The sequence below is a fragment of the Malus domestica genome, chromosome 05, assembly GCF_042453785.1.
Source record: "Malus domestica chromosome 05, GDT2T_hap1".
Lineage (NCBI taxonomy): Eukaryota > Viridiplantae > Streptophyta > Magnoliopsida > Rosales > Rosaceae > Malus > Malus domestica.
In genome coordinates this window covers 37,727,820-37,750,611 of record NC_091665.1, presented here as the reverse complement: position 1 = coordinate 37,750,611, position 22,792 = coordinate 37,727,820, and the positions used below count along the sequence as shown (strand labels likewise).

The window sequence follows — 22,792 nt, the reverse complement described above, 5'->3', positions numbered from 1 at the left end:
TACAAAAGATCAAACAATTTAAAATAACAATAATAAGTGGCTTTAGTCTATCAAACAAATCCATGTAATTCGCTCAATTCAAAAAAGATGCTCAAATCTCCAATGAACATTTTACAAAGTGATACAGAGATAGACGGAGAGACTACAAATTAAAAAACAAAGCACACACTAGAATTATCCCGTCATGAGTTCAGGATTAACCTGTATAGTTGAGCACTGCCACTTCCTTCCAAGGGCATCCTCAACTTAAGATCAATCTTTGGACCATAAAAGGCACCACCACCTTCATCAATTTGATAGCTCCAACCTTTATTATCCAAAGCATCTCTAAGGGCAGATGTTGCTTTCACGGTTTCACCCATACATATATCATCATCTCCAACAGCTTTCTCTGGCCTCATAGAGAGATTGACCTCATATTTGCTGAAGCCGAATTGCAACAAAAGTTCTTCGGTAAGATCTAGGACACCCCTAATTTCATCTTTGATCTGATCTCTAGACAAAATATGTGGGCATCATCCTGCAACAGGTCCCGAGGTTAAACAAAAAAAAAACACTTCATACACCTAGGATTATAGACTAACAGTTTGCAAATACTAACACCATACCTGAGTAAAACCTCTTACACGAAAAAGACCATGCAAGCTTCCAGATAATTCGTATCTATATACGGCTCCCAACTCAGCAACTCGAATAGGAAATTCATGATATGATAGGGCAGTTCATCGGTCAAAGCTGATAAAGTTCATCCTCAACATTCATTTGATCATACATATTCTCATTGTAGTAATCCAGATGACCACTTATCTGCCAAAGGTTCGCCTTTGCAACATGTGGAGTATACAGCAGATCGTAACCACGTTCTATGTGGATCTTTTTCCACAAATCTTCCATTACATGCCTCACAATAGCACCCTTTGGATGCCAGAACACTAAACCCCCACCAGCATCATTCTGTGAAAATTCAACAATGAAAATGTTCAATGCAAGAATCCTCATAATTACAATAATGGGATTGCTAACTGATAAATCTGCGTAAACAGCAGAAAGAGATTCAGGGCAAATCTGAGTACCTGTATAGAAAACAGGTCAAGAACTTGACCAAGGCACCTGTGATCTTGACGTTTAGCTTCCTCTTTGAAATGCCTTCAATTGATCTTCACTCTCCCATGCAGTGCCATAGATCCTCTGCAGCATTGGTTTCTTTTCATCTCCTCTCCAGTAGGCACCAGCAATAGACTCAAGTTCGACAACTTTTCTGTTAATATTTCCAATTTTTTCAACATGGGGCCCCGCACATAGGTCACACCATTCATCACCTATGAAGAATTTGGCATACTATGAGGAATTATGACATAAAGACAGTCTAATATGACAGGATGCTAGTTCAAAACACAATCAAATCCCAATACAAGCATGCATATGTATAAACATAAGTATAATTTGGTTAGCTTGACCAAAAGGTTCCTCCCACCTTTAAATTAGTCTCCTTTTCAATCTGCATATCAATAACTCATTTTTAAAGAGCACCAACAACATTGTTTTCCCTGAGCACACCCCCGCCCTCTCTTTTTTATTCCTTTACGCACAGTTCCTGCACATCAAATCATCACCTTCCATACTATATTGAGCCTGAAAATAGTGAAACCCTTACCAATATGATATATGGTAATGGGATCTTCTTTAATCCTATCCAAAATTTCCAATTTGTATGGTTCGTTGAGAGCGGTTATGCTTTTGTGAGCTTTGTTTGTACCATACTTGACCAATCCCGAAACTACCGAGCACCAGCCAACGCTATACTGTCAAGGACCCAGAAGAGTTCCCCTCCGACCAGGAGGCCAATCACTACTCGACACGTGTCAAGATTAGAAGCCAATCAGAGCGCAGCACGTGTCAACATCAAGAACCAATCATAACATGACACATGTCAATGTGACAAAGCTACAAGTTTTTCTATAAATAGGGGTCATTCCCCCACAATATTGCCTAATGCCATTTGTGTTAAATCATTCACAAGAACTCACTAAATTGAGAGCTTGATCCTTTGTACTTGTGTAAGCCCTTCACTACTAATAAGAACTCCTCTACTCCGTGGACGTAGCCAATCTGGGTGAACCACGTACATCCTGTGTTTGCTTATCTGTCTCTATTCATTTACGTACTTATCCTCACTAGTGACCGAAGCAACCAAGCGAAGGTCATAAAACCTGACACTTTCTGTTGTACCAAAGTCTTCGCTGATTTTGTGCATCAACATTTGGCGCCGTTTGTGGGAACCGACACTTATTCCTACTCTCTTCAGCTGTGTCAAGCTGGTTTCTATCATTCGTACACTTTCTTTTGACCAGGCATCCCTCTCCAACATGGGAAGCGAAGGAAGCCACAGCACACAGAATGACACCCCCCTTGCACATAGTGCGAAACAACGAAAGAAGGAAGGAAAACGAGTTCTTCTTCAAGCTAAAGTCGATGAGTTGGAAGCTCAGAACAACAAGATAGCAATGAGGAATGAGGTCCTCCAGGAGCAATATGAGAAGCTCTTCGAGACACTCCACGAAGCTAGGCAAGCTCAGACACGCAAGCTTGTTGCCCCCGTGGAAGTCAACCATCAACCGGGTGCCCTCCAACATGGAGGGTCACATGCATTCGACATAGATATCCCTGATAGGGAACAGATTACCCCTCGACTTGATAATCAACATGAGGCTTCTCTTAACCCAGTTGTTTCGACCCGAACCATGAGAAGTGGAGGGAGACACCTCTTTGCTGAAGGGGCAGAAGGATCGAAAGCCGTCTTTCGCGATTGTCGGGATTTCCTGAAGCAACGTCGAGAGAATTCCATCCATATAAGCTCAAAGATTAATGACCCAAGGATTTCTGAGAGACTCGGTCCCCTGCCACGGCCCAAGCCGGCCACCAATTTGGGGAATGGGCAACAAGTCTTAGAGAGACATGAGGGTACAGGGGACTCAGAGGTGTTCCGACAGACATACCCTGGAAGCCAGTACAGCGAGTCCAGGGAAAAATCACATGCCCTTAATCAAACCTTCCTAATTCCAAGAGGAGATGGAGATTTACGAAAGAAAGCTCCAGTGACACATAACTCCACTCAGGACCCCCTTGTCCTACAACTTCTTGAGGAAGTAAACAAGTTGAAGGCTGAACGTCAGGCTGAAATACCTGACTGGAACCAACCCAGGCCTGGCCCTCTTACAAGGAGGATCCTCAACACCCCCCTTCAAGCAAAGACAAAGCAGAAGCTTGGCTTGCAACTTTATACTGGGAAAGAGGACCCGATTGAGCACCTTAACCTCTTTGAGTCCACCATGGCATACCGGATGCACACCGACGAAGAGCGATGTCTTCTCTTCCCCTCCACCCTCTCTGGCGGAGCTCTAAATTGGTATTGTCGTCTTACACCTGAGACGGTAGACTCATTTGAGGAATTGAGGAAACTATTTGTTTCCCAACACATTTTCCAAACCGATCGCTTGCACTCTGCAGATGACTTGTACACTATCCGCCAGAAGCCAGACGAGTCATTACGTATGTATGCTGGCCGCTTCAGCCATGAATACTCCCGGTGTGCCGAGGCAGACGACAAGACTGCCCTCAAAGCCTTCACGGCAGGCCTACGTGATTGTTTCTTTAAATACATGATCAATGCCAATACTTGGAAGACTTACTCTGAGGTGATGGCGCAGGCTTATAACCATGCCTCCGCCGAGGCAAAGACATATCAGGAGAAACCCCCTACAACCATCCTTTATCAACAAGTGGGAGGTGGAAGCCAGACTCACCTAAATGAGAAGACCTCGACTTCCCAAACAGCAGTGGCACCTCCCCGTGCCTTGCATAATGCTTCACCGAATCAACAGACATATCAATTTCAAGGCAAGAGGAAGGATTTCCATCCTCACCACTCTTCTTTCAGTAAAAAGAGTAAGGGACACTATCCCGATAACCAAGGGTATCGCCACAATAACGCTCGCCCCCAGGCAGTCAATGCAGTGGGTCAAACCCGCGTCAAGATACCCCCTACCCCAAGGTATGAGACATACACGCCCTTGAATGCCACATGCGCGGCCATTTACCCCAGCATAGCTCACCTGATACCAAAGCCAAAGCCGAGGCACCCAGATTACACGCCCCCGAATAACGCGGGCACGTTTTGTTGCTACCATGAGCATAACGGCCATGATAGCGAGAAATGTATCATCCTCCGTGATCGTATTGAAGCTTTGGCACGAGAAGGAAAAATTGATCAATTCCTTCTTCACCCTCAAAGGGATAACCGTAACCAACGCCAGGTGAATGTCATATATTCCATAAGCGGCGGCACACCCATATCTGAATCTTCCAATAGGGCCATGAAAAACAGTGAACGAAGTCTGAGGCCTGGTCACCAAGTGTTTCACGTAGAAGACATCAGGGGAGGGAAGTATCAAAAACCTAACTGGGATCCGATATGTTTCTACCCTGAGGAAGAAAGAGGCATCATCTACCCTCATAACGACCCATTGATCGTGGAGGCTCACATAGCCAACTTTGATGTTCGACGAATCCTCGTAGACACAGGGGCTTCGGTCAATATCATGTTTGCCGAAGCTTTCAGGGCACTCAGTGTAGCTGAACACTTGCTCGATCGCTCGATTTCTCCTCTGATAAGCTTCTCCGGTGATATCGTGCAACCCTTAGGGAGCATACATTTACCCTTTACTATTGGTACAGGCCCTTACACGGCTACCATTACCACTAACTTCCTAGTGGTTGACTGCCCAACGGCATACAATGTCATCTTTGGGCGCACAGGCATCAATGATCTCAAGGCTATGGTATCCACGCATATGCTGTTGATGAAATTTCCAACCCCCCATGGCAACGGCTACATCAGAGGAGATCAGCTTAGTGCACGATCATGTTACAACACTTCAGTTAAGCAACAACACTTGCCCGGACCCAAGGAAACCCTGTCTGTACATGACCAAGTCATAAAGACCAGCCTAGATGAAGCGACCTTGGATCTTCCTGATAGCAACAATCAACCCGATGATCCTCGAGATGACTCTTTCACCCAGCAAGCCCAACCTGCTGAAGAGTTGGAGAAGGTACCTATCTCAAGAGATCATCCAGACCGCATGGTGAATATTGGCACCACATTGTCACCACCCCTTCGGTTAGCATTGATATCTTTTTTGAAAGAGAACACTGAAGTCTTCGCCTGGTCATACGAGGACATGCCAGGCATCTCTCCCGATGTCATCTGTCATCGTTTGAGTATTGACCCCAAGATCAAGCCGGTGAGACAGAAGCGAAGATCTTATGACGCTGAACGATACGAGGCAATGAAAGCAGAAGTTGAAAAACTCAAAGGCATAGGCTTTGTCCGCGAAGTCAATTACCCGACATGGGTAGCAAATGTGGTCCTTGTTAGGAAAAATCCGACCAAAGAAAGTCTTTCGCTTCAAAAGGTCTTGTGGAGGATGTGTGTTGACTACACCGACCTAAACAAAGGGTGTCCGAAAGATAGTTTCCCTCTTCCTCTTATTGACAGGCTCATAGACTCTACGGCAGGGTGTGAGCTCTTGAGCTTTATGGACGCTTATTCAGGATACAACCAAATCCTCATGAACCCCTCAGACCAAGAACACACGGCCTTCACTACTGACAGGGGACTATATTGCTATAAAGTCATGCCTTTCGGCCTAAAGAATGCAGGAGCAACTTATCAGAGACTGGTCAATTCAATGTTCGCCGAACAAATTGGGAAGAACATGGAAGTTTACGTTGATGATATGCTAGTCAAAAGCAAACATGCTGACCAACACATCACCGACCTATCTGAAACTTTCACCATTCTAAAGAGGTATCGAATGAGGTTGAACCCCAACAAATGTGCCTTCGGCGTGGGCTCTGGCAAATTCTTAGGCTTCATGATTAGCCAACGAGGCATTGAAGCTAACCCTGAAAAGATCAAAGCAATCCTCGACATGAAATAGCCAATAACTTCAAAAGACATCCAAAGCCTTACTGGCAAGGTGGCAGCCTTAACCAGATTCATCTCTAAGGCCACAGACAGATGTGCTCCTTTCTTCAAAGCACTCAAGGGAAATAAGAAGTACATTACATGGACGGAGGAATGTGCCAAGGCATTCAGGAACCTCAAAGAGTACATGAGTAAAGCCCCTCTGCTCTCCAAACCAGAAGTTGGTGACACTCTCATCATCTATCTATCGGTTTCGGCTTCAGCAGTCAGTTCTGTTCTTATTCGAATGGACAGTGGTGTCGAACGGCCCGTCTACTACGCTAGCAAGGCCCTACAAGATGCGGAGACACGATACTCCAACATTGAGAAATTAGCTCTAGCATTGGTCATGTCTGCTCGGAAACTTCGCCCTTATTTTCAAGCACACGCCATCATCGTGCTTACCAATCACCCTCTTCGACAGATACTCCAGAGTCCTGACACGTCTGGACGAATGATCAAATGGGCGATAGCATTGGGTGAGTTTGACATCTCCTACCAACCAAAACCAGCCGAAAAAGGCCAAGCAGTAGCAGATTTCATCGCCGACTTCACATATCCTGTTGACATTGCTTCTACACCTGAAGCAGTAGCTTCATTACCATCGGAAGCTCAGAAAGTAGAATCAACGACCTCAGCATGGAGTCTGTATGTTGATGGCTCATCCAACCAACAGGGCTGTGGAGCGGGACTAGTCTTGACTACGCCCGACAAAGTAGCAATGGAGTATGCTCTTCGTTTCAAATTCAAGGCATCAAACAATGAGGCCGAGTATGAAGCCCTTCTAGCAGGATTACGTTTGGCCAAACACCTCGGGGTTAAACAAATTGATATTTTCAGTGACTCCCAATTAGTGGTCAACCAGGTTACCAACAACTTTGATGCTAAGGACAGCTCCATGGCAGCATATCTTGCGCAAACACAACTTTTGCTCAAGCACTTCCACTACCAGATCACCCAAGTTCCTCGAGCGGCAAACAGTCATGCAGACGCCCTGGCTCGCCTCGCCTCAGCTGTGGAAGACAAGATTGGAAGAAAAATTCATGTCGAACTGTTGGCAACACCAAGCACCATGGCCGCAGAAGTATGCAACTTACAACAGGGGGATAGTTGGATCACCCCGATATATAATTTCCTTGCTTATGGCACCCTCCCAAATGATAAAGTCCAGGCTAAGCAAATTCGATACAAGTCTACCCGCTACCTGATTATCAATGATCAACTCTATAAGCGAGGTTTTAGCCTGCCATACTTAAGGTGTCTTACGCCTGCCGAGGCGGAAATCGTCCTTCGGGAAATACATGAGGGAGTCTGTGGAGATCATGCTGGATCTCGGTCCCTAGCACACAAGACTTTTCGCCAAGGATATTACTGGCCAACACTCCACCAGGATGCCATCAAAGTATCCCGCTCATGTGACAAATGTCAACGATATGCAACTATTCCTCATTCCCCTCCAGAGCCTCTTACTCCTATGATCAGCCCTTGGCCCTTCGCCCAGTGGGGACTTGATTTGATCGGCCCAATGCCGGCAGGGAAGGGCAAAGTCTGTTACGCAGTCGTTGCAGTGGACTACTTCACAAAGTGGGCCGAAGTAGAACCCTTGGCAACCATTACTGAAGCAAAGATAGAAGACTTCGTGTGGAAGAACATCCTTTGTAGATTCGGCATTCCCAATGCGATAGTCACTGACAATGGGCGACAGTTTGACAACAAGAAGTTCAGGTTGTTCTGCTCTAAGTTCAACATCAACTTATGCTTTGCCTCTCCAGCTCATCCCCAGTCTAATGGACAAGTTGAGGCCATCAACAAAATAATCAAGCGCACTTTGAAAACCAGCTTGGACAAAGTTAAAGGTTGTTGGCCAGAATTTGTACCCCAAGTTCTTTGGTCATATCGCACTTCATATCGGACTTCAACAGGAGAAACTCCATTCTCACTTGCCTTTGGCACAGAGGCGGTTGTCCCTGTTGAGCTCGAGCAAGCAACATTCCGAGTCCAGAACTACATTCAAAGTGAAAATGACAAACAACTCACCCTCAACTTGGATTTAGTCGAGGAACACAGAAACCAAGCTCACTTGAGGAATGTCGCCTACAAGCAGCGCATCTCCAACTATTATGACTCTAGGGTCAAGCCTCGTTCTTTCAAAATAGGAGACTGGGTCTTAAAGAAAAGATTACTCTGCGACAGAGTCCCGAGTGAAGGCACACTTAGTCCAAACTGGGATGGACCGTATGAAGTCATTGGCATCAGTCGCCCTGGCTCTTACACACTTAGAAGCTCCGATGGCAAGACCCTTGGCCATCCATGGAACGCTGATCACTTGAAGTACTACTACAAATAGACTCACGATGTACAAGTGTTGAGCTATAGCCGTTCGGCATCCTATGTAATGAAGGCCATTTGGCAATGAATTCAATAAAGAGGTAATTTAGCCAACTCAGCCCTCACTCTTTTACATTCCTAGCAATGGAACACTCAAGTGTTGAAACCTCAAAGCAGATATATCCAACACGAAACAAAATCTAAGTATGTGTCGACAAGACTATACAAAGAAAGGAACAACCAAACAAGGGCTTATATCCAAACAATAGATCTATTCATACATAGCCAAACATGCATTAATAATAGTGCAAACACTCATAAACACCTAAAATCCAAAACTCTCAAGCTTATAACATGGGCACATGTTATACACACATCAGACTACTACATCCAGAATACATGCAGATAGTAAAGACACTGCTATTCATTCTTATCTGAAGCCGAACCCCTGGCAGTATCACTCCGCGTCCTACCATCATCCTCTGCATCCCCAAGACCCTCTTCACCATGCTGAGTCTGTGCATCAGCACTACCTTCATTATCAGACTCATCTTCGCTGCTAGGATCAACAGCAAGGACAAATGTCTCGCCCTTTCGATGATGCTCATCTATATCTTCGTGGTATTTTCGAAGAATGCTCCCATCATCATAACGATCAAGGACGGCCATCCATTTCCTTTTTTCAAAGCGAGCTTCTTGAGCACAGTGGGGTTTAATAGCAAGATGAAAGGTCGAAGAACTTAAGTATTCTTGCACAGCAGCCTCCCTTTCAGTTGGAATGCTCTTCTCCAGTTCAGAAATCTCAACTAAGGCACCATCCAATTCTCCCCTAACCTTGGATACCTCCAAGGTAGCCACCTCCAACTGTTTTTTAGTTGCCTCAAACAATTTCTTAAGCCTTAGGTTCTCACCATTTCGCCTTTTCAAGCTCTCCATGGTTTCGTCCTTCAGTTGGAGAGCCTGAGTCAAAAGTCCCTTATTCCTTCGGGCCTCGTCCACAAGCTGCTTATTCTCCTTCAGTTTTGCCTTGTACCGCTCAACCTCTTGCAGTCTGTCGTGATACTCGGCCATGACCTGCATGGCAAGACGATCATCACTACCTAAATAATGATAATAAAGAGGAAAAAGTAAGGAAATGACAAAGTAACATTCACATATGAAGACAGCTTCAACATCCGGTCGCAATCCGATTCATCCTTAGCTAAGGGCTCTCCGAGCTCATCGAAGGCGAATCGACGCCCTGCCAAGCAATTGTTGATATCCCCAAAATCCTTTGGCCGCGTGGCAACCCTCAAGTCCTTCCACGGGACACTGCCAGCTCTTTCCTTGCCTTTCCCCTCATGGCGGGAACCGGGATCATTTTCCTGGACAATGTGCTCCATAGTAAGAGGATGAGGCAACAGTCGGCTCCCTTCTCCTACAACTACGGCAGCAGCATTTTCAACGGCCTTGACTCCAGTCTTCCTAAAGACAGGCCCCTTAAGGACCCCATCTTGGGACTTAGGTCTAACGGATGGTTCCCTTCGGAACTTATGAATTTTCTTATGCGGTAGGATGTCTTCCGAAGGAACTAACACTGGTGCTCTCCTTTTATGGGTGCTAGTCCCTGTTTTCTTGCTTACCTTCTCCACTGCATAAGGAAAATCAAAATAAGAAATACAACTTTCCAAATAAAGTAAGGAATTGAGCTAAGTTTACATGAAGGATACAACTTACTCGACCGTGCCTGGCTCTCGGAAACTAAGGGTTGGAAACCGTACCGACGAAATAAGGGTCGTAGCTTGCTTAAGTGTCTATCCTCTTTGGGCACCCTCAACACCTTCTCTATGTCAGATAGCTCCTGCCCAAACAGTTGGATGGTGCCCCGCGTCACTACATGAAACAAAGTGTTAGAAGCAAGAAAAGACCACAACAAATAGCAAATAGTACGAACGGTTGATACGTTACAACCTACAGTCTGGAAGTGAGTAAGCACACGTCGCTCAGGCGTGACACCCTTATCATACTCCCAATCATTATACAGAAAGCACCAACGGTTTTTCCATGTGTAGTATGCCTTTTTCTTACCATACACAATACGCTCTCTCTCACTCCGACATGCACACTCGGCATAACCAGTGCATGATTTTGCTGGGCGCATCTTGTAACAGTAACGCCACTGATGGAAGGAAGGCTCACACAACCCACACTCCATCCAAATGATATAAAATCCAATCAAAGTATCCCAGAAACCAGGATTGAGTTGCCCAGGTGCATATCCGATCAAAGATAACATCTTTTGCAACCACGGATGTAAAGGTAGTCTCACCCCTAAAGTCAGTAATATCTGGGTGTAGAACATAACATGACCCTGGGGAGGCTCAGAAGGCCATTCTTCATCATGTACCAAGCGTATCCCTACACTACGAGGGATATTACATGACTGCCTTAGCACCTCAACCTGCTTCTCATTATTTAACAAGTTATTCTTTAGATGGTCTGCTGTGAACTCAGAGCGAACTATGGGTATGGCATCAAAAACAACCCCCTCACCCAACGCCATGGAGGAAGAACTAGCAATAGCTAAAGTTCGACGGTTGGGAAGATCATCCAATGTTTCTCTAGTACAGGACTCTAACAAAGACCCTGAAGACTCCGACATTGCAGACTCAGACTTAGAGCTAAAGCTAGAAGAGCCCTCATCACTAGAACTTCCAGGCTCTGACATCTACAATAAGAAGAAACAAATTCTATCACTACATGCATGATCAACACATAAGGAAGTTCCTATATTACCCACATGAAGATGGTGCAAAGCGATGCCGGAACCCTTCTCAATCAGAAAGCAATCCGTCTTCCACAGTCACTACAAAACAAGCAAATGAAGACCGTGTCAAGCGCCCAAAAAAAAAAAAAAAAAAAAAAAAAAAAAACAGCTTCATCTACAAAGCTTCACCATCAAAGCTTCACCTACAAAAGCTTCACCCACAAAGCTTCACCTAAAAAGCTTCACCCACAAAGCTTCACCTTCAAAGCTTCACCTACACAGCTTCACCTAAGAAAGCTTCACCATCAAAGCTTCACCTACAAAAGCTTCACCCACAAAGCTTCACCTAAAAAGCTTCACCTAAAAAGCTTCACCCACAAAGCTTCACCATCAAAGCTTCACCTACAAAAGCTTCACCCACAAAGCTTCACCTAAAAAAGCTTCACCCACAAAGCTTCACCTTCAAAGCTTCACCTACACAGCTTCACCTAAGAAAGCTTCACCATCAAAGCTTCACCTACAAAAGCTTCACCCACAAAGCTTCACCTAAAAAGCTTCACCCACAAAGCTTCACCATCAAAGCTTCACCTACAAAAGCTTCACCCACAAAGCTTCACCTAAAAAGCTTCACCCACAAAGCTTCACCCAAAAAACTTCACCCGAAAAGCTTCACCCAAAAAACTTCACCCGAAAAGCTTCACTTAAAAAAGCTTCACCTACACAGCTTCACCTAAGAAAGCTTCATCTACAAAGCTTCACCATCAAAGCTTCACCTACAAAAGCTTCACCCACAAAGCTTCACCTAAAAAGCTTCACCCACAAAGCTTCACCCAAAAAACTTCACCCGAAAAGCTTCACTTAAAAAAGCTTCACCTACACAGCTTCACCTAAAAAAGCTTCACCTAGAAAGCTCCCTCTACATACTTTCACCATCAAAGCTTCACCATCAAAGCTTCACCTAGAAAGCTTCAACACAAAACCTTGCTCCAAATAAACAAATTTTGTTCACAAAACCCAAGATGCCCTTGAACTTGTACAAAAACACTTGGGTAAACATAAACATTTTTTGTTTTACACCCACAAGGGCCCAAAATTTTCCTTCTTATTTTTTCACTTATATATGTTCCCAAACATATTATGATAGATCAAATAATAATTCAAAGTCCAAAATTTAGTTGTGGACAAAAATACAAGCAATTCACCAGTACTGAAGTTGCTACAAAAACTGGAATCTTCCCCAGCCTAGAAATCCAACAAAGCTTCGCCTCCTTTTCTCTATCAAATTTTTGCAGCTGCTGCTTTTCTCCAATGGAGCTGAATTTTGGACACCCTCTAGTTCTTGAGCAGATGAACAACTTTCAAGAAGGAACCATTTCTGTTTGAGCCACGAAAATTAAAGTGTTGAAGCTCCAAGCATGACAGTCGGATTCTTGCAGATTTCGAAGTTGCTGTGATGTTTCGAAGATCTGGAAATATTTAACCATTAGTTCATTCTGAATTTTTGATATGTTATGAAATAGACGATGAGGAACAACTTCAATGAAGAAAGCATGCTGATCTGAGTAAGAGAAAATAGAGTTTCAAAGCTCACAACAAATCTGACGGGTTGACAGACAAATGATAAACAGTCACTCATCATACCTGGATTTCTGGAGTTGTACTGATCTGATGGCTCTCAAATTTGGATATGTTGTAGTTCACAAGCTGAGGAACAACTTCAATGAAGAAAGCATGCTGATCTGAGCAAGAGAAAATAGAGTTTCAAAGCTCACAACAAATCTGACGGGTTGACAGACAAATGATAAACAGTCACTCATCATACCTGGATTTCTGGAGTTGTACTGATCTGATGGCTCTCAAATTTGGATATGTTGTAGTTAAGGAATTAAAGAACAACTTTCATGAAGACAACTTTGTGATTCGAGCTACAGATGATGGTCTTATTTTGAAAACCAATTCAGGGTGTTAGGGGAAATGAAAAACAATTCCACCAAAGAAACATCATTATGATGTTTCATCATTATGGTGTTTTCATCATTATGATGCTTTCATCATTGTGATGCTTCCATCATTGTGATGCTTCCATTATGATTGTAATGCACCAACGGTTACACCCTCTATCATAACAGTATGTGTGTGTATCTCCCTATAGCAAGACACCTCATTCGTCAACTCCCTCGACTAGAGACTTGGGGGACTCCCACCATATGCTACTACGCCTTGGTACTCAAAAGTTCGTGACTACTCAGTGGCTTGGATTTTTCAAGTCTCCAACCGAGAAGTTTTCCTCACTCGGGAAATTAAGGGAACACTACCTCAAACTACATGCTTCACTCACAAAGCTTCAACAATACAGGTTTCAACAAAAGCAAAAATTCAAAGAACTTTATGAAGAAGGCTTTGGTGTATTTAACACAATATGTTGAAATGAAGCAAAGCTTATTTATTAATATTTTCGATAAGCCACAAATATGTACATATACATGAGTCAAAATAAACAAACAAAAGGGAGCCTTCACAAAGGTTGCTTAGGGGAAGTCTCAGCAGTCGGTAGAGCTCCAGAAAGAGAAAGCACCGGAGGGTGGTTATCCGGAGCCTCAGTACTTGACAAAACCCCAGAAGGAGGAGGCATTGGAGGTTCATCATTTGAAGCTTCATTACCAGGTACAGCCCCAGAGGACGAAGGCAATAAATGCCTTTGGAACAAACCCACAAACCGCTGATGATCAAGTAAAACCTTACCATCAGATTCCTTCATCTGGTCAAGCTTCCTCTTCATGTTTGTAGCATAGTCATGGGCGAGCCGGTGCAACTGCTTATTCTCATGCTTGAGCCCTCTAATCTCCTGTTTGAGACTCATCACTTCAGCAGCCAATGATTCAACTTGGCGGGTTCTAGCAAATAGGCGTTGGGCCATATTAGACACAGAACCTGCACACTGAACACTAAGAGCCAGAGAGTCCTTAACAGCCAACTCATCAGACCGTTTGGAAAGTAGTCTGTTATCTTTGGGAGTGAGAAGGTTCCTGGCCACCACTGCAGCGGTCATATCATTCTTCATCACAGAATCCCCAACGGTAAGAGGACCAGTAGGGGATATGAAGGATGGGCGCCATATGTTGTCTGGAGAAGGCGTGGCTGTCTCTTCTCCAAGGTTCAAGTCAAAACGACGGTCAGAGGGTCCAGACATTTTCAAATGTGTTGAAGAAGGAAGAGGTCAGACAAATCAAGATCTTAGAAGTGCAAGAAATGAGCTTCTACTGGTAGAGATTCAAGTGTGATGTGGAACTTAATGCCAGCCTCTATAAAAATCTGCACTCGACGGAGCTTCAGAAATCGAAGAGGCGTTTGCTTTCTCAAAAGCTGGGCTGCTTAGAGACCACGAGGGCCGATCTCAGAAATCGAAGAGGCGTTTGCTTTCTCAAAAGCTGGGCTGCTCAGAGACCACGAGGACCGATCTCAGAAATCGAAGAAGCACCTGCTTTTGCAGCCTCGTCAGCACCTGTCACATGCACAATCAGCTTTGCGGAAATTACGGGCAATCTGTCGAAGATTTCTGGTGAAGTAGAAAGCACGTGAATCTTACTGTTCAATCACCGCTCTCCATATGCACCATCAACTCCTCGGGTACCACATATAACTTTGTCAAAGATCTCTGACAAAGTTTAGGCATGAGAATTTCGAAGTTCCAGCTACCCTACTATTACCCATAAGGGTAAAGGAACAGCACCACTGCTTGACAACTGGAAAGTCCCTATGTGTGTCGACCTCCGTGTTTTGCGGCAAGACAGGTTGGCAAGAACGTCCAACCTTTACTCACATTCGAGAAAAGACTCTCAACATAATTACTTTCTCAAAAACCGGAGCAGCACCGCTTTCCGAATCTCGAGAGTCAGATCCTCGACGGGATTGCTTGTTCGAAAACCGAAGAGGCAGAACTTCGAGAGCCAGATTTCCTTAGATAAAGCTTGTCTGCAATCTTCACACGTAATATCAGCTTTCCAGATACCACATACCACTTTTTCAAAGTGCTCTGACAAAATTAAAACACGTGAAGCTGGCAGCTCCCACTACATTGCTGTGACCAAGAAGGGTAAAGGAATAGCATTGCTACTTGTTATTGGGAAATCCCTATATATATTGACCTCCCTCCTCAACGGACAGGCAAACCTGCAAAAATGCTCAACCCTTTCTCGCATTCGAAAAGGCACCCTCAACATAACCTCTCGAAATACTCAGCTTTATTTCCCCCCGATAATACCTCAGCAAATAAGCCACACCAAGAACAAGAGTATCTCATATCATCAGGGTCGAAAGCAAGAGTATCCTATATCATGCTTTCTCCCTGTCTTTGTCTTTGTCCTTGTCCACACCTGCAGGACAAGGAGAAAGAGAGCAGTCAGTCGGAACCTGAAATCAAACCTCCAATTTGGAACTGACTGCCTGGAGCCTTTGCCTGGTTGCTTACTTAGCATTGCTCTCGAGTACTCATCCTCAACTGCTGTCAAGGTCACGAATTCCACCGGCAAATACCTCATGACAGTTGATCAGATATTGGCTCTTTACACTGAAGCTGCCAAGCGTGGATGAGTCACTATGAAGGAATGTTCTGAATGACCATTTAAATGCAAAGGTTGCACACCACTTCTGCCATGCAAAAGATTGAAGCAGAAGGTTCAACGGTGAGCTGAAACAGATCACTACAACACGACACCTTTCCATACCACATTCATTATTCCGTCAACAGCAAAAGTATCCCATATCATCAAGGTCGAACGTACTCTAGATTTGATGGACTTGTTTTGACCCTCAAATTTTTGAATCGGCCTTATACTCTGAAGGGCACCAGAAAACCCTCCAGCACAGTTCAAGAATAAGCCTGTGGAAAGTTACTTCTTCAAAAGCAAAAGTATCTCATATCATCTCTTATCCATTTGCTTCTCCTTATCCTGGCAGTTGAATGAGAGACAAGGAGAAGGAGAACAATCAACCGGAAGCCGAAGTCAAACCTCTGATCCTGGGTTGCTTACTTGGAAGTTTGACTGCTTACCTTGTCTGTCACCTCTTTCGGCAGATCTCCTAGCTCGGCGACTTGGGGGACTCCTACTATAGGGTTTGTATCACACTTGACTAAGCCCGAAACTACAACTAAGCTTCAAGTGAAATTGATACATTACCTTGTGCGTCAACATCCGCTAAATACACCATTCCCGGATAGAGGAAAGGTACTTCCAGAGAAGGGCAGATGAAGATCAGACCACACTTCGGTACTTAGAAGTTTCGTGATTACTCAAGGGATTGGATCTTGCAAGTCCCCAACCGAGGAGTTTCCCTCACTCGGGAACTTAGGGGAGCACTGTTTGTACCATACTTGACCAATCCCGAAACTACCGAGCACCAGCCAACGCTATACTGTCAAGGACCCAGAAGAGTTCCCCTCCGACCAGGAGGCCAATCACTACTCGACACGTGTCAAGATTAGAAGCCAATCAGAGCGCAGCACGTGTCAACATCAAGAACCAATCATAACATGACACATGTCAATGTGACAAAGCTACAAGTTTTTCTATAAATAGGGGTCATTCCCCCACAATATTGCCTAATGCCATTTGTGTTAAATCATTCACAAGAACTCACTAAATTGAGAGCTTGATCCTTTGTACTTGTGTAAGCCCTTCACTACTAATAAGAACTCCTCTACTCCGTGGACGTAGCCAATCTGGGTGAACCACGTACATCCTGTGTTTGCTTATCTGTCTCTATTCATTTACGTACTTATCCTCACTAGTGACCGAAGCAACCAAGCGAAGGTCATAAAACCTGACACTTTCTGTTGTACCAAAGTCTTCGCTGATTTTGTGCATCAACAAGCTTCATCTCTTGAAACTTCTTCTCTTATGAGTGGTAAGTTTCTTCCAATGACGCAATCCTACAAATCACAAAAGAAATGTTCATGAATAGTTTTCAATAGTTTCATGGTTCCAAAACTTTGTTACAAACATGATAACTTACACAGAAATTCCACTTACCATCTCCTTCTTGATTCTCTTCAACTCTTTGTCCGTCAAAGGCTCCCTATCAAAATCATAATAGAACCCATTTTCTATCCACGGACCAATTGTCACTTTTGCATCCGGGAAGAGCTTTTGAACAGCCATGGCCATCACGTGTGCACACTGCAGTCAAACACATATAAATAGTTCATCACCATAACTGCGGAAAAGGCGCCATTAATACCAAACTACAAGGAAATTCAGAAAAAAATGAACATAGCTCGACCTCAACACTTTATCAAAATATAGAAACCCATGTATCTTCTCACATTCCCAAAAACTGGATGAAAATTTTCGCAGCTTATCTACTGCTGTACACCCATTTTTCCATGTCCTATTCGATCAAATTTCAAATTACCGAAAAGTTATGCTCTTATTTTCTTCATCCTCACTTCCTCATTCTTCACAACAGAATCAGGTGACAATTGGTAACGTAGAATTGAAAATAGTTGATTAAAAGCATCAAACTTTCAAAAACGGGAAGCTCCTACGAATCTAAAAATTCAACAGGAAAGCACTCCTACTTCAATTTAACATAACACAATCATAAATCCAATCCAAAGCAATGAAATTTCAATAAATACCGTGTGTCGAATTTTGATGAGGCTTTCGGAGGACTCGTTGGTTGGAAGCAACAACTTTCTCAGGCTTATCAGCTACCTCCATCTGGGCATCCTTCAATTTGTCGTCTTGGGTCGAGATCCGAGCCTCCGTGGCCATCGCCGAGGAGGTGGAGACTCCATTTCTACCGCCGTAGAGGGACAGAGCCCTGAACTCGGAGCTCAGTGGCGAAGCGCAGTGTTTAACTGGGTAAAGCAAAGAAGAGGTCTTTAGGAGAGGGATTGAGAGGAAGGAAGAAGAAGTGGCCACTGCCATTCTCTGAAGGATTAACATCTGGGTTGTGTTTGGATTTCAGAATTATGATTGGGTTCGTGTGCAACAGTGGAGGGTGAGTGAGAGTGGCGTTCGTGACTTCATTTGTGGTGGAGGTTTGGCTTTCGGTTTTGTCCCTCGGACGCCTTAGAAAAGGCGACGATCGAGAGCGACTGAAGCAGAGGCTTGTGAGAGACAAGTTGAAACGGAAAGAAAAGTGGAGACGTTGCAGTCGAAGCAGACCTTTCGACGATGATGGACACGTAACCATCCCCTCACCAAATTCCACACAGCCGGCGATCCTACACAGCGATGATGTGGATAGCAGAACCGAAAACTCCAATCTGAACGGAAATTCCAGCCCAAAGACCACAACCCTTTCTGAAGCCCAGTGGCAATTTTGCAAATAACGTTAAATCAGGGGGCAGAGAGACTCAGTGGCAATTTCGTAAATAAACTAAAATGTACCCCAAAATTGCACAGTGCCACTTCTACCTACTAAGTAATTATAATGTTCTGACAAACAAATTCATATTACATAAGTTTTCCTTTTTTTTCAAAAATTATATAGAAATGTATATGGCTATAACTTTTTATCTAATTATTTGTTATTTTTGGATTAATTTGCAATTTTAGGTTTATATGTTACTAATTTTGTTTTTCTGTCTCTAAAATTCATCTTCACTCCCTAACAAAAAAAACATTATCTTAATTTAAGAATAACTGGCGTTGAAGAAAACATACAAAATCACAATAAAATAATTAGCATTTAAATAGGAAAAGAAGGATTCCGATATTTATTTTATTCCCTAAGAAATGCTTCAAGGTCCAAAATCTCTTAATTTTAAAGCTAAATCCGACACATTTCCTAGTGTTTTTAACTGTTAGACATACAACCTTAGATCTCAACGCCAATAGTTTTCACAACGCCAATAGTTTTCATTCGATCAAAAAGAATAAACAAACAACCAATACAAAAACCATGGACTTTATTATCTTCAATGTTCAAAAACTCACAAAACTTTTTAAGTTCGAAGCCCTCTTTTTACTGAGGGATCCAATTAAATTAAAAAATTATGCAAAGAATCTTTGGCAAGTCCAACCGAATTGTAGACTGAACGAATTACTAGATTAATGGAAAAAATCGCAAAGCCTATATCCAAACTCATAATCTATATTTCATCAAACTGTGAGCATCATCGTTCTCGGGTTTGAGATTGGAAGATGGTGATGTTCGTAAACTTCTACAGGAGAAGAGCTAACCAACGAGTGAGACGTTATTTACACCATGCATCCATTGACACATGGACCCGTGAGGTGTACAATGGTGTGCAGTGTAGGGAAAGAGACAAAGTATGCATACTATTGAGAAATTTTTCAGTATGCTGAAAATACATCTCAGTACACCAAGTGTCATAATATAATTAGTTGAATTTTTTTTTTAAATTTCCAATCAATTGTATTATTACACTTGATGTATCGAAATGTGTTTCCGATATACGGGAAAATCTCTAGCATACTACTTCCATAGACCCTACAACAAATGGCAAAGCAACAAATACTCACCAAGAAAGAGGTCAAACTTGGTAATTTACCCCATGAAAGTCCTTCATTTTCTCAGTTGGCAAAAATTCTAAAATAATACTTTGTACTCACTAGAATACTGAATACCCTATATAATCATTTTTCAATTTTCTTTTTTTTTAAAGAGGGACAACTGATGGCAACTCATGGTTATCCACTCTTTTTGGGAGCCGGGAAGATTCATAGAGGCATTTCAGCCTCCTCCTAACTACAAGTTTGACTTCCACAAACATTTTAAATTTTTTTTTATGTTAAGTTGCTGGACAGTTACGAACATGCTCTGGGTTTTGGACACAACAGAAAGCACTGTAGCTTTGACTATAATTGGACCGCTTGAGGTTCTCATTCTGGCAGTAGTTTCTTTCGATGTGGTCATAAAGGACTCAGCCCCTGACACAGCTGCAATTTCATTCCAAATTTCTGCAATAGCACAGATTCTAGTGTCACTTGACAGCATATGCGATTTCCATTGTGGCAAATAGTACATAGAATTATGATCACTAAGTTCAGTTACAACAAAATATTACTGTATAAGCTTTAATGTGACTGATTGATCTATTAATCATTCTTAAGCAACTTGTCATTAGCTCTTTGTTTGCAAGTTAAATATTATAAAATTATGCAAAAAACTGTACATAAGTACACAGACAGGCACAGATACACATACATATTTGTGTGCATATAATATTGAGCAAAAAATTGCAGTTAAGTACTCTATTAATCCTTACCACCACATACCAGTTTTGGTTGATCATGCTCCGTTGGATGGTATACGACTGCGCTAATACTCCATTTAACACTTTATAAATGTCAGATCAATTGTTGAAAAGCTTGGCGAGGAAAGAATTTCAAAGCTAAAGATTGTCGGAGATAAGGAGGTTGAACAGAGTTTGTATACCCGACTAGTAAATGATACAAGATTTTCATCTTGGACAGAAAGATCACACAGGGTCTGTACCGCCTAATAAGCCCATGAAAAGCTCGAACTACAACGTCCGACCCAAGACCATGGCAGTTCCACATTAGGTAGATCATGGCGATGGTGCAACTGTTATGGGCCAGCCGCCACCACCACAAGGTTCCACCCCCGCCCTCTTAGTCTGAGGTGCATCAGAATCCTGGTTTGGGCTTCCAACCCGCAGGCTTCTCACTTTCTTCCCCTGAGCAATCGGCACATCAAGCAGATTTGCCTCCACGAGAACAGAAATTCCACCTTCTACACCACCGCCACTTATACTGGGATTTCGCCCCCTACTCGCTGTCATCTTCCTCCTCCTAAGCAGCCTGCTCCTTTTTTCACTCTTTTACTCCGAGCTTGTCCTCCCCCCTGAATCTTCCTATCAATTTTCCTCTTTAGGCCCAAGCCATTAAAGAATCCCTGGATTGAAGTTTGGTGGGAGCTTCTACCCCTTTCCCTTTCCCCCTCTTCAAAGGTGTGGGTTTCCACCGGAAGTAGACCAAGGTCATCACTCACACCCAGGATTGGATTGTTAGTTCTGCTTTAGGCCGAATTACATTCTCGCATTGCACTGGGGGAAGAATTCCACTAATAGGAGGTCCCACCATAGCAATAATCCCCCCCCAATTCTCCCCTGGCTCCCGAGATCATGGAAGACAATTCCCAGCCTTTGGGGTTCAGATGATCCCTAATCTAGAATCCCCTTCGTGCTTGTTGAGACTACCCTATCTTGAAAGCTTAAGTTCCGTTTCTCTCGCATCATTCCGGCATGGCGACGATTGCATTGCATTACTGGTAGTGGATGGACATACTCCTATAGAGGCCTGGGTTGTTTCATCCGAGTCCATTCACCAAACCCAGCAGCCCCACTCCTGCTTTTTTCAAAAGGTACACTCCGTCATGACATGGCCGATCCTCCCACACCTATAGCAGAAACTTGGAGCCGCTCATATCTAAACTCGATCCAGGATTCCTTATCCCCCGGACGTGGAAGCCAACATCCGCATAAGAGGGTGATCTGTATCCACCAACACCCGGGCCCTTAAGAACCCTCTAGCCAGTGACAGCTCTTCTATCTCAATAACCTCTCCCATATGGCTTGCCAATTTCTTGGCATTTACCTCTGTGCTCAGATGTAATAGCACGCCCTTCATTTGGATCCAGAGTGGGACCTATCTCAACATTACCTCTTCAAGTGCCAGTTCTTGCCATCTTTTGACAGATAAGTTCTGACTAATAACTGCCCAAGGGACCTGCTCTAGTATTCGATTCGCCGTCTCCTCATCTCTTACTATAATGATGAACGTGTTTTCTTGGACCCAGTTTATGTTTACTTCCCCAAACTCACCCCAAGCACTCATCAGAATATTTCGAACACCCCATTTATTTAGGGTTTTTTTTTTTTTTTGGTCAGAGCTGCCCCTACCAGCTTCACACTCTGTTCCATATGTGAGAGTTCAAGCGACTCCTCCAGCTGCACCACTAGATCCTCTACTTCAGATTGGGCCAACTCAGTTCAACAAAGTTATCCTTTAGGTGATATTCTTCAGAGTGTTTGAAACCGTAACTCGGCAAACCCCCAGCTTTCTTAAGGTGTTTAAAATGCCTATAACCAATACTTACCCAGATCCAGAACACAACTCTTACCAAGGAGCAATTGAGTTATTAATCGGTGGTTGAGTTTCCGAGTAATTGTACCTGACATCTGAATATTTGCAAGGATAATCCGGAGATCTGTAGTCTGTTAAAGGGGATCTTGTGATAAATGATTTCCCCTGTCGAATTTCCATCCTAGGTAGGAGCTAGAGGGCTCCTCACTTAATCCTGCAATAAATGCGTCAGGGGAGGGGCAAAGGAACCCAGGGGAACGAAGGGAACTAAGGGGACCAACCAATCTGCAATACCCAATTGACCTTTATGGCCCAGTTGAAGTTGAATTGAAAGCCTTCAATTCGTCAGCCGTTGGACCCAACTACTCACCGCATGAGCAGAGGGAAAAGATGGAGAAATCAATGTTAATGGTCGAAGAGGACACAATCTATAATTGAACAAGGGAGGAAAGGTGTAAGAAGCACATACACTTAATAAACCCAACCATCCAGACTAGGGTTAGTTGAACTCGAATTTGGGAACAATTGAAAATTTGGGGAAAGTGAGTGGGCTTTTGGTTTTCAATATGTACCTACATACTGATGTTTTTTCCCATAAAATGAATTTGAATG

The 22,792-nt window shown here is 43.5% G+C and overlaps 1 protein-coding gene and 1 pseudogene across 1 annotated transcript; both read right to left on the bottom strand.

Annotated features, from left to right (window-relative positions):
• LOC103449961 (threonine--tRNA ligase, chloroplastic/mitochondrial 2-like) lies at window positions 1-18,031 on the bottom strand (annotated as a pseudogene).
• LOC114823988 (uncharacterized) lies at window positions 8,584-9,738 on the bottom strand. Its single transcript, XM_029100082.2, has 2 exons — window positions 9,511-9,738; window positions 8,584-9,430 (listed from the first exon to the last, which is right to left on the bottom strand). Exons 1-2 carry the CDS (start codon window positions 9,736-9,738, stop codon window positions 8,777-8,779), a joined length of 882 nt encoding a protein of 293 aa, XP_028955915.2. The 3' UTR covers window positions 8,584-8,776.
• Window positions 18,032-22,792: the final 4,761 nt, after the last annotated feature.

Excerpts from the sequence above, each read along its gene's own strand:
- LOC114823988 (XM_029100082.2), bottom strand. The coding sequence starts at position 9,738 with ATGGAGCACATTGTCCAGGAAAATGATCCCGGTTCCCGCCATGAGGGG. Across the intron at positions 9,431-9,510 it reads TGTTGAAGCTGTCTTCATAT|GTCATGGCCGAGTATCACGA; the intron begins GTGAATGTTACT and ends CTTGCCATGCAG.